The 15491-nt window shown below is 38.9% G+C and overlaps 1 protein-coding gene and 1 long non-coding RNA gene across 4 annotated transcripts in view; one reads left to right on the forward strand and one right to left on the reverse strand.

Moving 5' to 3' along the window:
• LYST (lysosomal trafficking regulator) overlaps positions 1-15491 on the reverse strand; it is a 227792-nt gene that overhangs the window by 27221 nt on the left and 185080 nt on the right. For all 3 annotated transcript variants that reach the window (XM_055235072.2, XM_055235071.2, XM_055235074.2), the window contains exons 45-47: positions 13185-13415; positions 7510-7699; positions 3786-3922 (exon numbers count right to left, since the gene is read on the reverse strand). In XM_055235072.2, coding sequence (XP_055091047.1) covers positions 3786-3922; positions 7510-7699; positions 13185-13415 — 558 coding nt within the window. The remainder of the gene's footprint in view (positions 1-3785; positions 3923-7509; positions 7700-13184; positions 13416-15491) is intronic.
• Positions 1-15491, forward strand: part of LOC134731906 (uncharacterized) — a 29523-nt gene that overhangs the window by 7678 nt on the left and 6354 nt on the right. The gene's annotated exons all lie outside the window — the stretch shown is intronic.

The following is a 15491-nucleotide window of genomic DNA, read 5'->3' on the forward strand; positions in this document are numbered from 1 at the left end:
ATAAATAATTTTGCAATGTTTAAATTCTTTTATATACATGAAATATTATTCAGCCTTTAAAAAGATGGAAGTCCTGTTATTTGTGATAACACAATTGACCCTGGGGGACATCGTATTAAGTAAAATCTGCCAGGCACAGAAAGACAAATACTGTATGATCCTGCTCATATGTAGAATCTAAAAAAAGCTGAACTATACAGAGTAGAGTAGCAGTAGCCAGGGGCTGAGAGTGCTGGTAATGTGTGTGGAATGGAGAGATGGCAGTCAAAGGGTACAGGTTTCAGTTGTGCAGGATGATTACATTCTGGAGATCTAATGTAGAGGATGGTGACTACTGTTAATAACATTGTGTTGTATTCTTGAAATTTGCTAAGATAGTAGATCTTAAATATTCTCATCACACACATAAAAAATGCTAACTACGTGAGGTGACGAATGTGTTAATTAGCCTGACCTTAGTAATAATTTCACAATGTATGTATACATGTATTAAAACATCACACTGTATACCTTAAATATATACAATTTTATTTGTCAATTTTATCCCAGTAAAGCTAGAAAAAAATAAAAATAAGAATTTTAAACAACTCTATTCAAGCTTTGGATCTGCTAAACTACAGTCAATTTACTTGGCAAAAATGATTTGACTAAATGCTTGTCTTTGTACTGGTGAAAATATATTAGTGAATTGGAAAGCTTCTTTAAAGTTATTTGTTCATCTTTGTCCTCTATTCACAGCACATCAATCTAATGTAACAGTACCCAACTCTTAAATAGAAAGAATGCCTAGTAATGAAAGGTGTAAAGAATTTGACTGAAAGCTTATATCTTTAACATTGCGTTGAAAACATTCAGTTAATACTGATGATAATTTCATTTGTTTTTCTTCACTTTTCATTGGAAAGTCAAGATGTTTGTAAATCCAGATTATTGATGATAGCAATGAGTTAAATCTGCTCATAAATTTGTGTCAGTGTATTTTGACAGGTAGAATGTATTGTATATCTAACTCCCCCTGTATATATTTCTCTGTTTTTCCCAATTTATAATAATCCCAAAAAGGGTGCAGTAAGGGATATACTGATTCTATAATATGTTTTTGTGTTTTCATTTATTTTGTAGACTCATTTCCAATTTAGTTATACTACCAGCTTTGCCATGATTTATGGTTATAACTTGTTTGTGTTTGGATATATATATATTTCTATCTGCATAAAAAGGCTGATTAATGCAGCCTGATATGTTTCAAAACTAAAAAAAAAAAATCTTATTAAAGTTCCTAGTAAAGTTGTTTTTCACTGTCTCTTTATTCTTACTTCTGTCAGTTTCCTGGTAAGCTATATAACAAATAGTGGCAATATTTTGGTCAGGGATATTGAGGGTTATACAAACAAGGCATTGCTCCTCTTGCTTTCACTGCTAAAAATTCCCCTAAGTAGCTTCCTCCATTTCTAAAGAGCTCAGGGAATGGGATACATTTTAGGACACATGATAAGGTGTTATGTAGGTAATGGAAATCAGAGGATGGTAAGAGAACTTCCCATGGAAAGAGAGTCAAAAAAGAAGGCTGTCCATACAATTTAGAGTCTGGAACAGTTGCAGCAGCAGTACTGTATATTTACATGGTATTTTACAGTTTACAAATTTCTTTCACAAACACTGGAAACATTTTACAGCAGCTTTCTGAGAAAGAAGTGTGGGTACTATTATCTTGGTTGTAATGAGGAGGAAAGAAACTCAAGTTTGGAGAGGTTAAGTTACTAGTCAAAGGCTGCAGTTAGTATATAACGAAGCTGGGACACTAACAAAGATCACAGGGCTTTAGGGCCAATGTTCTTTCTACTATACATGATGCCTGAATATCCAGTCCATTTAGGAAAAATCAGGTATAAAAGATCACTATGGTTACAGAAAATGACCTAATGACAAAGGTGAGTGAACACTGAGAAGAAGGCAATGCTGATTTGGTTCAAACACTATGCCCTTCACTGATGTTGAGAAGGAGATTATGATAATATTCTCCCAATGAGAAAATGGGTAGAAAACAAATTTGGGGGACACAAATAGTGGTAGTTAGGAAGTCTGTAAGTACTATAAACATCAGCTTCTTTTTTTTTTTTTTTTTGAGACGGAGTTTTGCTCTGGTTGCTGAGGCTGGAGTGCAATGGCATGATCTCAGCTCACTACAACCTCTGCCTCCCGGGTTCAAGTGATTCTCCTGCCTCAGCCTCCTGAGTAGCTGGGATTTACAGGTGCCTGTCACCATGCGCGGCTAATTTTTGTATTTTTCGTAGAGACAGGGTTTCACCATGTTGGCCAGGCTGGTCTCGAACTCCTGACCTCAGGTGATCCCCACGCCTTGGCCTCCCAAAGTGCTAGGATTACAGGCATGAGTCACCATGCCCAGCCTAACATCAGCTTCTTGACTGGACAAATTGCAGGATATTAAAAACTGGCTGCTTGGCTGGGCACAGTGGCTCACGCATGTAATCCCAGCACTTTGGGAGGCTGAGGCGGAAGAATCACCTAAGGTCAGGAGTTCGAGACCAACCTGGCTAACGTGGTGAAACCCCATCCCTACTAAAAATAGAAAAATTAGCCAAGCGTGGTGGCACATGCCTGTAGTCCTAGCTACTTGGGAAGCTCAGGCAGGAGAATCGCTTGAATCCGGGAGGCAGAGGTTGCAGTGAGCGCAGATCACACCACTGCACTCCAGCCTGGGCGATGGAGCGAGACTTTATCTCAAAACCAACCAACCAACCAACCAACCTAGCTGCTATCAGTCTGACTCTCTTTTTTTTTTGAGATGGAGTCTCGCTTTTGTCACCTAGGCTGGAATGCAATGGTGTGATCTTGGCTCACTGCAACCTCTGCCTCCTGGGTTCAAGCGATTCTCCTGCCTCAGCCTCCTGAGTAGCTGGGATTACAGGAATGTGTCACCATGCCTGGCTAATTTTTTTTGTATTTTTAGTAGAGATGGGGTTTCCCCATGTTGGCGAGGCTGGTCTTGAACTCCTGACCTCAGGCGATCTGCCCGCTTCAGCCACCCAAAGTGCTGGGATTACAGGCGTGAGCCACTGTGCCCGGCCAGTCTGACTCATTTTTATGCATTTACTATTATAAAGATTCCACAAAAACGTTTACACGGGCCAGGCACAGTGGCTCACTGTAATCCCAGCACTTTGGGAGGCCAAGGCGGGTGAATCATTTGAGCCCAGGAGTTTGAGGCCAGCCTGGGCAACATGGAGAAACCCTGTCTCCACAGATAATATAAAAATTATCCAGGCATGGTGGCGCGTACCTGTAGTCCCAGCTACTTGGGAAGCTGAGGGAGGAGGATCACTTGAGTCTGGGAGGTGGAGGTTGCAGTCAGCTGAGAGTGTGCTATTGCACTCCAGCCTAGGCAACAGAGCGACACTCTAAAATTAAAAAAAAAAGTTGGCCAGGTGCGGTGGCTCACACCTGTAATCCCAGCACTTTGGGAGGCCAAGGCGGGCAGATCACAAGGTCAGGAGATCGAGACTATCCTGGCTAACACGGTGAAATCCCGTCTCTACTAAAAGAATACAAAAAGTCAGCCAGGTGTGGTGGCAGGCACCTGTAGTCCCAGCTACTTGGGAGGCTGAGGCAGGAGAATGGCGTGAACCCAGGAGGCGGAGCTTGCAGTGAGCCAAGATGTGCCACTGTGCTCCAGCCTGGGTGACAGAGTGAGACTCTGTCTCAAAAAAATAAATAAAATAAAATAAAATAAAATAAAATAAAATAAAATAAAATAAAATGTTTACCTGGTACTGTTGTGAACTTTGAATGAAGTTTACTGGAGGCTCACTCTGTTTACTCTTCAACCTTAAAATATTGTCAGCATATCCCCAGCTCAGGATGGCTGACCACTGAATGTCCGTACTGTTCATGCTTCTCACACCTCAAGGAGAAGGAGAAAGAAAAGTGTCAGATTGTCACTGCTCGATTGTTACATGACAGCCCAAAACTGGCAGATTAAAGGGTGAAGTTTACACAGCAGAACATATCATCTGGTGCAAAACCATCTTTAAATCTCTAAAATGGAACAATTTTTTAGTTTTATTCCTTTAATGCTAACAGGGTTCTCAGGGTGGGATGATATTTTTTCACTTGTGTTGTTTTGGCTGGGATTTATTTGACTCAGAACTAAAATTTCTGTTAAGAAATTATTATAAAAGACAGTAATAGTGAAGCTTACACTATTCATGTTCTGAGACACCTTTTCTTTTAAAAATAAATATGAACTAGATATTATTTAACTTTCTAGATACCCAGGATAGACAACTGTTAGTAGCAGGAAGATAACACTGCTAGAGTGGAAGCAACACCTAGCCTGAGAAGGGATCATTTAATCCTGTCAACTGCAGGACTGTGTATGGTAGACCTTCATTCAAGGAGGCTCTGTTCTTCTCTTCTTTTTTATTTTTCATTTTTTTTTGGAGACAGAGTCTTGCTCTATCACCCAGGCTGGAGTGCAGTGGTGCAATCTCGGCTCACTGCAACCTCCACCTCCTGGGTTCAAGTGATTCTCGTGCCTCAGCCTCCCCAGCAGCTGGGGCTACAGGTGCTTGCCACCACGCCCGGCTGATTTTTTTTTGTATTTTTAGTAGAGACGGGGTTTCACCATGTTGGCCAGGCTGGTCTCGAACTCCTGACCTCAAGTGATGTGCCCGCCTCGGCCTCCGAAAGTGCTGGGATTACAGGCTTGAGCCACTGCACCCAGCCCTCTCTCTTTTTTACAACATAGTATTATGTTCTCTTGGCATAAAAATTTGGAAATTTTGACATCATTTCCCAGTACTATTAATTATCTATGCTTTGTTGGTATGCTGAATATAGCTAAATGCAGCATAGATGCTGTAAATGGTACTGCCCTTGAAACTTGCAATGTTTTAAGTTCCTAAAGGAGAGACAACGTGCTTTATTTATTCCAGTACCTAGCAGAATACCCAGCATGTCGATAAGTATAACAAATAAATATTTCTTGAATGAATCAACAGCATATTAAAAATAGGCAATTCACAGCTTTTTGTTTTGTTGAGTAAAATAAGAAATGTTGACAACATTTTGTAACAAAAGAATTGGAATATACTCACTAAATAGAAACTCCTCTAAATATAAGCTGCTAGGGAAAGGAACCACATATCATGAATCAAGTCCTCTCATAATCTACCATAATGCCTGATATGCAGCAAGTGCTCCATAAACCAAGGTTTCTCATTCCAGTACCACAAGAGGCATCATCTTTTTTTTCCTTTCCTTTCAGAAAAAGAAACTTCTCCTTTACCTATTAGGACAGTATATCTTAAACAGGATCTACTAAAATTGAATCTAAAATTGATTTTCAGCATGTATAAGCTTGGACTCAAGCCCCAGAGATTCTGATGCAGTGTGTCTCTTGTGTTAACAAGTGACCTAACTTTCATCTGTAAGCTACAACATTGTTCAGTCAATGCCTCTCTAGAACGTCTATGTGGACTGTTGCTTGCTGGTCTAGTGTTGAGTGTATGTAGTAAACACTGACCTCTCCCAGACCCTAGGGTATTGACAGGCCAATAAGCATTTATTAAGCACTTAGAATGAACCAGGCACTGTGCTAATCATCCCCACACATTCTTGTATTGAATCCTTACAGAAAATTACCCTGTGAGGTAAATTATTTTGTTATTCCTACTTTATAGATAAAAAGTCAGGATTTGCAAAGCACAAAGTTAACTTCCCCAAGGCCACAGAGCTAGTAAGCAGCAGGGCAAGGATGCAAAACTCAGGAACTGTGCCTGTCGAGGCCATGGAGGAAACTGTTCTATTAAACTACTGCTCTGGACATACCCAGGTTCTGACAAATTCCAAATACACTGTGTGAAGAAATTAAGTGTAATTTGAATGAACATAGCTATTAAGGGCACACTAAGGGTTCATGACTGTAGTGGCACAAATAAGATAGGCTTAGAATATGTTTGACATGTTTAAGTCCCATAATGCTAAATGATAATACCTGCTCTTTCTCTTTTGCTCAACAGAGATAAATTTTACTGAACTCTAATTTTTTTTTTTTTTTTGAGATGGAGTCTCGCTCTGCCCCCCAGGCTGGAGTGCAGTGGTGCGATCTCGGCTCACTGCAAGCTCCGCCTCCCAGGTTCACGCCATTCTCCTGCCTCAGCCTCCCGAGTAGCTGGGACTACAGGTGCCCGCCACCACGCCCGGCTAATTTTTTTTGTATTTTTAGTAGAGACAGGGTTTCACCGTGTTAACCAGGATGGTCTCAATCTCCTGACTTCATGATCCGCCCACCTCGGCCTCCCAAAGGGCTGGGATTACAGGCTTGAGCCACCGCACCCGGCCTACTGCACTCTAATTTTTTAAAGGTAAATAATTCACACATGTTGGTACTTTCGTATTATTAGTAAATTACTTGTAAATTGCCTCATAACTAATTGTAACATACTAGTAAGAATAAACCATTGATATCACAATAATTATGATTAAACAGTTCTACCCTATCCTATTAACTCACTAAACATAGATAAATGGCATGCATCCTCTCTTATTTCTAACAACTATAAAAACAATCATTCATTTCATGACAGAAATAAGAGTGAGCCTAAAAGAACTACGGCCTAGCTAGCATACCTAATTTCTTTAAGTGACTGATGTTTTCTCTGGGTGCTGGCACCTTTGTATTGCAGGTCGGGTGGAAAGCTATATATGGCTGCCAAGAAGCACAGTGCACAGAAGGTAATGGTAATTGCCAGAAGTGCTGGCTGCTAACAGGCATCTAGTCCACACACTGGCTTTTAGGCAAGTTTGCATATAACCTGATAGAAACAGATGAGTGCTCTAGGTCATTCATTTTGGTGCCCCACGTCCATAGTAAGTAGGAAGAGTTCTTTTGTTTCTAGTGAAATGGCTAATTTGGAATGGCTGAGGGACTGCTCAAATGCAAAATGTCCCTAGTTTTCCGGTGTCTAGTTGACATTTAGAAACATGAAGAGGCCTCTACTGCATAGCACTTTCCTACATGTTGCTTTTAGTGAGTCAGTATGTGGGGAGTCAGAAAAGGATTGGTTTTCAGGAATACGTGTCTTTAAAACCTATTTTCAAGGCTATCTCGACATCCTTGTTGTGTTTGTTGCTTAAACCCATGACTATATCTTCTGAGGTGGTAGATTTGTTTGTCAAATACGTCTGTCTATTCTGGGGCTCAACAGCCTCAAAGTGTACATTTCTGTCAAATCGATAACATCTTCATTTTGTGAACATAACCATCTATTCTTGTCCCCTTCAAGTTCCTCCTCTCATTTCAAATGGCACTGCATTTAACTCTGTTTTTTCATGTAGCATGTTTTCATTCCTACTTTGCACTAAATAACCACAAATTTGAGCTGAGTTTTTCCATCAAGGACTCAAAGTAGCAGCACAGATGAGCTAGAAATACTCAAATCTCATGAAAGATATATCCAGAATGATCTTCATTACATTTTATTTTACCTTGTTCCTTGCTGTATGTCATCAGGAGACAGAAATTCCGTGACAAACCACAGATTGCTCTGGTGGGCAGAGCCTGGAGAGAGCCAAATCTTTCTCCGTGGGGCTGGCTGAAGCAGACCACAGGTACTGCAGCACTGGGGGAACCCACATATTCCCCCCATTTCAAGCCTTTTATCCATGACAAAGGACTCTAAAACGAAGAAAAATAAAAAGTATGGCTTTTTAAAAGGTGGTAAGTATAGAATTACTTCTAATTTAAGCTCTAAACAAAGTAAGAGAAAGTAATATGGATTATAAGCTCTGTAAGGGCAATAATTATTTTACACATTTTTTTTTTTACTTCCCCATGCTTAGTGTATAGAAATATTTGTCCCTTATTTGAGTTTTACTCTGTGGTTCTGGCCTAATTTGCATGAAAATATGTGGTTAATAATTCAAAATTCCTTGAAATTTGAGCAGAGAAAACAATTTAGTATATTTCTTATTTCTAGTTGAAATACCTCAACTAAAGTTGATACTTACTGGAGGACTGTAATTTGGTAGTATGACAAGCCATATGTACATATGGCAATAGAAATCAAGACCACATATAGCAAAGGAACCTCACTCAGCTATGAGCTCCTTGAAGAGAGGGAACACCTCTGATTCATCTATGTGCCTGGAACATAGCAGGTTCTCATCTCAAATAGATATGTGATGAGTGAAAGGGAAAGTGTTTATCTATGGAACATATTGAGAGGATCAGAGAATCCTAGCCAGTACTAGAGAAGAAAAGAGATGAGAAAGAATTGTCAGTGAAAAATAAAAGGTAGAGCTTGAAGAACAATAGGATTTGGGGGAAGAAAGGTGAGTGAAGACTCTAGAGAGATACCCATTTGGCTACCCATGAAGAGTAATGAAAAGGTTTCCTCCACTTCAAGCAAAAACAATTATTATAAAGTTTCAAAATCAAGAAGAAAAGACATGATGCCCTTTTAAAGAGTTTCCCCAAATAGTTCTATTCTTTTTGTTCTCCTTATGACTGTTTTATCCTCTACTGAACTCTTCTTTTTTAATGGATTCCCTCCTTTTATACATTTAAGAGTTTAACCCATTATTTTACTTTCAACTCTTCAGAGGAAATGCTACATAAAATAAAAATAATGTATTAAGCAATTTTCAGTCATTTCTGTAAAAAACCTAATGATTTTTAGTGAAACTTGCTTATGTCATTTTCCAAATAGATGAAAAAAAAGGCATCATTGACCTATATACTATCTTTTAAAAAAATCGTGCCACGTTAGGAGCTCTAATAATTCTGTCAGACTATTTAGGGGACATGTTAAATGATATCACAGTGGTCTAGAAAATGAGTATCTCTGGAAAAGCTTAAGAGCTTCAAGAATGCTCATGTGGGAACAGAGACGTTAGGGTCAGGCATTTTGAAAACAAGCTTCTAAAATTTTGTCTAACAGTGTTTCTTTGTGGCTCCCCTGTGGGATCCAAATCTATCAGTATTAAAGTTGAGAAAGGCCGGGCGTGGTGGCTCAAGCCTGTAATCCCAGCACTTTGGGAGGCCGAGGTGGGCGGATCACGAAGTCAGGAGATCGAGACCATTCTGGTTAACACAGTGAAACCCTGTCTCTACTAAAAATACAAAAAAATTAGCTGGGCGTGGTGGTGGGCGCCTGTAGTCCCAGCTACTCGGGAGGCTGAGGCAGGAGAATGGCGTGAACCTGGGAGGCGGAGCTTGCAGTGAGCCGAGATCGCACCACTGCACTCCAGTCTGGGCAACAAAGCGAGACTCTGTCTCAAAAAAACAAACAAACAAAAAAACAAATAAAGTTGAGAAAAATATGTGTGCTAAATTTTAGTTATAATTTATCATTCACAATTCCTTGCCAGGAATTCATATAAAAGGAACTTCCTTTTACATGAGTTGCAGAGTTTAAACTTCTAGTTTTTCAATGACACAGAAAGATACAATGGCAACTGTTTTATATCATAGTATATTTATTATCATTATTCTTCTAATTTTTTTTTTTACTTCAAGTTCTGGGATACATGTGCAGAACGTGCAGGTTTGTTACATAGGTATACATGTGCCATGGTGGTTTGCTGCACCTATCAACCCATCATCTAGGTTTTGTCCTGATGCTGTCTCTCCCATCCCCACCAACTCCACCGTACGGCCCCAGGGTATGTTTTTCCCCTCCCTGTGTCCATGTGTTCTCATTGTTCAACTCCCATTTATGAGTGAGAACACGTGGTGTCTGGTTTTCTGTTCTTGTGTTAGTTTGCTGAGGATGATGGCTTCCAGCTTCATCCATGTCCCCGAAATGACATGATCTCATTCTTTTTTATGGCTGCATAGTATTTCATGGTATATATTTTCTTTATCTAGTCTATCATTGATGGGCATTTGTGTTGGTTCCATGTCTTTGCTATAGTAAACAGTGCTGCAATAAACATACGTGTGCATGTATCTTTAGAGTAGAATGATTTATATTCCTTTGAGTATATACCCAGTAATGGGATTGCTGAGTCAAATGGTACTTCTGGTTCTAGATCCTTGAGGAATTGCCACACTGTCTTTCACAAGGGTTGAACTAATTTACATTCCCACTAATGGTGTAAAAGCGTTCCTATTTCTCCACAGCCTCACCAGCATCTATTGTTTCTTGACTTTTTAATAATCACCATTCTGATTGGTGTGAGATGGTATCTCCTTGTGGTTTTGATTTGCATTTCTCTAATGATCAGTGATCTTGAGCTTTTTTTCAACAGTAACCAAAACAGTATGATACTGGTACCAACACAGACATATAGACCAATGGAAGAGAACAGAGACTGAAGAAATAACACCACACATCTACAACCATCTGATCTTCAACAAACCTGATTAAGAACAAGCAATGGGGAAAGGATTCCCTATTTAATAAGTGGTGCTGGGAAAACTGGCTAGCCATATGCAGAAAACTGAAACTGAACCCCTTCCTTACACCTTATACAAAAATTAACTCAAGATGAATTAAAGACAAATGTAAAACCCAAAACCATAAAAACCTTAGAAGAAAATCTAGGCAATACCATTCAGGACATAGGTGTGGGCAAAGATTTCATGACAAAAAGGCCAAAAGCAATTGCAACAAGAGCCAAAATTGACAACTGGGATCTAATAAAAGAGCTTCTGCACGTCAAAAGAGACTACCATCAGAGTGAACAAGCAACCTACAGAATGGGAGAAAATTTTTGCAATCTACCCATCTGACAAAGGTCTAATATCCAGAATCTATAAGCAACTGGTACAAATTTACAAGAAAAAAACAAATGACCTCATGAAAAAGTGGGCAAAGGATATGAACAGCCACTTCTCATAGAATATTTAAAGAGGAGTGCTTTATTGAAATGCTTTTTATACAGCTCTGATTGTTTTGAACTTCAATAGTGAACTGAAGTTCACACAAGCATATCTGGGTCATCCAGATGACCCCCTTATAAATGAGTACTGTTGCTTGGTTTCAAGGCTTGTGTTTGCATTTTGTGTAGATGTCAAGTGAAGGCCCACGGAGTCAAGAAGCAGTATGGTGTCGAAGGTTTCACCATGGTTCAAATAAAGAAAAGCAGTGGCATAAATGTCATTACACATCACACAGAAATGCAGCAAACCAAACCTTAAAGAATTTGCATCAGAGAAGACATTAATTTAAAAAATAGTGTCTATTATATGCCCAGGACCTTCCTAGGAACTGGGGACACAGTAGTGAACAAGACAGACAAAGTCCTTGTGTTTATGGAGTTACGTTCTATTTGGGATGGGAGTATAGACAAATACATAAACAAATACATATATAGTATGTCAGGTGATGGAAGTGCTATACACCAAAACAAAGAAGGGGAAGGGATCTGAGGATGACGGACAGCTGTTTTAGACATAATTAGACTTAGATATAATCAGAGCTTATGGAAAGCATTTAAATGGGGGTCAGGGAAGACTCTGAGGAAGAGATGTCTGAGCAGAGACTTGAATGAGATGAGGGAGCAAACGGGATATATCTGGGGAGTGGTTATTCCAGGTGGAGCAAAGAGTCATCACAAAGGTCCTGAGGTGGGAATGAAGCAGGTTGGTACCATGTTCCCACTGCGAGCAGACATACTGCTCTGATACAACTTTAACAGCTAACGAGCAGTAAGTATAGTATTAAATTAAATGGCATTTATTAATTTTCAGGGATGTATTGTAAAATTATGTTGACATGTTAAAGTGACAGATTGGGCTGGGTGTGGTGGCTCACATCTGTAATTCCAGCACTTTGGGAGGCCGAGGTGGGCAGATCATGAGGCCAGGAGTTCGAAACCAGCCTGGCCAATATGGTGAAACCCCGTCTCTACTAAAAATACAAAAATTAGCTGAGTGTGGTGGTTGGCGCCTGTAATCCCAGCTACTCGGGAGGCTGAGGCAGGAGAACTGTTTGAACCCGGGAGGCAGAGGTTGCAGTGAGCCGAGATTTTGCCACTGCACTCCAGCCTGGGTGACAGAGCGAGACTCATCTCAATCAATCAATCAATCAATCAATCAAGTGACAGACTGTAGTTAAAAATAGTGACCCTGGTAATTACAGTGACTAAAGTGATTTGTGAAGCTTCAAAAACAGAAAACAAAAAATAGGGTTTTCTATTATGAAACTCAACACTTGTAATTTAGTTTTAGCAAAACAACATTGTCTACCATATTAATGCTTTAAAATTGAATTTCACTGGTGGAATAAGTTTTGTTTGTATTTAACATAAACATTTGACATATGTGAGCTATGAGCGCAAATAATTTATATCCAGTGTTCTGTCTTACATAAAGTAATATTACAAGGAATAATAGTCAAAACAAGGTAGAGGTGTGTAAAAACCTTTTCCTCTTAAAATAGGTCACAGATTACTGCACTTTGAGATACACTGAGTTATTTCATCTTTAAGGTCCTTTACAACATCTTTCCCTTACCTTTTCATTTTCTGTGATTTCCTTCTGCAAACCCTTATAGTGCTTACAATTCACATTCTACTGTCTTATGCAGTTTTTATAACGAAGAATTTAGTTGAAGATTAAAATCCACTTTAGCTTTAAGGCTTGCTTGTTTGACTTTTCTATTTTGAAGTAAAAATTATACCTACTTCCTATTTTTGGAGGCAATACTTTTTATCATTACAACCTGGCGGGGGGGGCAAAGAAATATGTAAAGTTCCTCCTTAAGTATAAACCAAAACATCTGCATCACTGGTCAATCCTTTTGATTGTAGATGATAACCAAGACCATGGTATGCATGTGTACACTGGCATACCAATGCTCAAACTATTCTCTAGTCCTTCTCTTCTTGTTTGAAAAATCCTATTATGTCACTACCCTGCGAGGCTTTCCCTGGGAATAACAATTCTCTCTGCTTCCTGAGGGAGGTTACTGTCTGAAACGATCAATTCTTTTTTCCTCTGAGCTCCCCAAAGCACTCTCTCATATCGCTAACACAGAATTTACCTCGCACAGGATTCTGCTTTCGCTGCTGCACCTGTCTTGCACTGATTGGCACACAGCTTTAGGCCAGGACCATGCTATTCATTACTGTGTCCCTGGCACCTGGGAGAGTGCCTGGCATCACAAGAGTCTAATCAGGTTTTGCTGCATTCGATTGAAATCCAAATGACATACCGGATAGGTGATTTCTTTGACCTGTTCTCGGGTCTCCCTGAAAGCAAACTGCACTAGCAACCCCACAGCAGCTGGAAGCTCTCCTTCAATATTGAGCTTGGCTCCAGGTCTGCTCACATGGGCCGTGTGGAACAGCTGACGGGGAGTCTGCCCGTAGGTTTTTATCATGGTTTCTAGCGCTCGTCTCTGAACTGGATCTTCAACTGCAGAGACATCCATTCCAAAATATGTCTGCAGAGTGAAAGAGTAAAGGAACAAGACATATGTAGTAAAAAGAAAGACTTGACAATAATATAATACCAAAGGGAAAAACAATACTTTGTTTTATATTCTAGGTTATGGAAAAAATGCTTTTGTTCAGGTTAACAATCACTCATGGTCTCACTGAGATCAGAAGTATCAATGTTTCTGAATAGGTGAACAAAAACAACGTATCTTGACTGACGGTTATAATTAGTTATGTTTATAAAATTAGCTTTTAATTTAAGATCTGAGAATATCATATATGACTCGATACTAAATTATTGAAGAAGTTGCTTATCCAAAGCAATATATAGGAAAAGGCAAAAATGATGTTAAAATACAATGCTGGTAGATATTAGAGAGCATTATTTAGATTCTAATCAATATTGTAGATAAAACCAAAAGAACGGCAATGAAAATTCAAAGCTCTTAAATGTAAAGGGTATTATTGTACTAATAAAATTATTGCACTAAGAAGCATATTTTTCTTAGTGTCATTATCCCGTAGACTCAGATGGAGAGCAATGCGCATTTACTTCTTTATTTCTAAAGCTGGCGATCAGTAATTGAGTACAGATCAGCCAAATTTTGTACATATCCACTTGGATGGCTTAGCTTTTAGTATAATATTTAATCAGTCATAGTGGCTTTCATTACATATCTAGACATAACATTTCTATAAATGCCAAAATAAAATTCCAAAGATATTTCAGAAGTTAAGTCATCTTCAACTCAATTCTCCTCACCACAACTTCCTGCACCAGCCATCAAATCCTTTTTTTAAAAAAAACTTTAGGTTCAGCAGTACATGTGCAGGTTTGTTATTTGAGTAAACTTGAGTCACAGGGGTTTGTTGTACAGATGATTTCATCACCCAGGTACTAAGCCTAGTACCCAGTAGTTATTTTTTCTGATCCTCTCCCTCCTCCTATCCCTCACCCTAAAATAGGCACCAGTGTCTGTTGTTCCCCATTTTGTGTCCGTGAGTTCTCATCATTCAGCTTCCACTTACAAGTGAGAACATGTGGTATTTGGTTTTCTGTTCCTGCATTAGTTTGCTAAGGGTAATGGCCTCCAGCTCCATACATGTTCCAACAAAGGACATGATCTTGTTCTTTTTTATGGCTGCAAAGTATTCCATGGTGTATATATACCACATTTTCTTTATCCAATCTGTCATTGATGGCCATTTAGGTTGATTCCATGTCTTTGCTATTGTGACTAGTGCTGCAATGAACATTCATGTACATGTGCCTTTACAGTAGAATGATTTATATTCTTTTGGGTATATACCTAGTAAAGGGATTGCTGGGTTGAATAGTAGTTCTGTTTCTAGCTCTCTGAGGAATCACCACACTGCTTTCCACAGTGGTTGAATTAATTTACATTCCCTTCAACAGTGTATAAGTGTTTCCTTTTCTCCACAACCTTGCCAGCATCTGTTATTTTTTGACTTTTTAGTAATATCCATTCTGAATGGTGTGAGAGAGCATCTCACTGTGGTTTTGATTTGCATTTTTCTATTGATCAGTGATATTGAGCTTTTTTTCATATGCTTGTTGGTCACACATATGTCTTCTTTTGAAATGTGTCTGTTTATGTCCTTTGCCCACTTTTTAATGAGGTTGTTTTTTTCTTATACATTTAAGTTCCTTATAGATGCCAGATATTAGACCTTTGTCAGATGAACAGTTTGCAAATATTTTCTCCCATTCTGTAGGTTGTCTGTTTACTCTATTGATAGTTTTTTTTTCTGTGCAGAAGCTCTTAAGTTAGATCCCACTTGTCAATTTTTGCTCTTGTTGTGAATACTTTTTATAAACATTTATCTAAGCAAGGCCATTTGCAATGGCTACTTAATGTACTCAAAAAATCAAATAAGGATTGATACACTCCTGTAGCTAGAACTGTTTTAAAATTTATTTTAAAATAGTGCTTTTCAACATTCTGTGGTATTCATTTCTAAGTGAACCCCATGTATTAGTGAATGGTCATTAAGGTCAACAGGCATCTCTACATGCCTTTTTAAAAAGTTAACATTTATTTATACTTAATTGTGTTAGT

Source organism: Symphalangus syndactylus, chromosome 19 (genome assembly GCF_028878055.3).
Source record: "Symphalangus syndactylus isolate Jambi chromosome 19, NHGRI_mSymSyn1-v2.1_pri, whole genome shotgun sequence".
NCBI classification, from domain to species: domain Eukaryota; kingdom Metazoa; phylum Chordata; class Mammalia; order Primates; family Hylobatidae; genus Symphalangus; species Symphalangus syndactylus.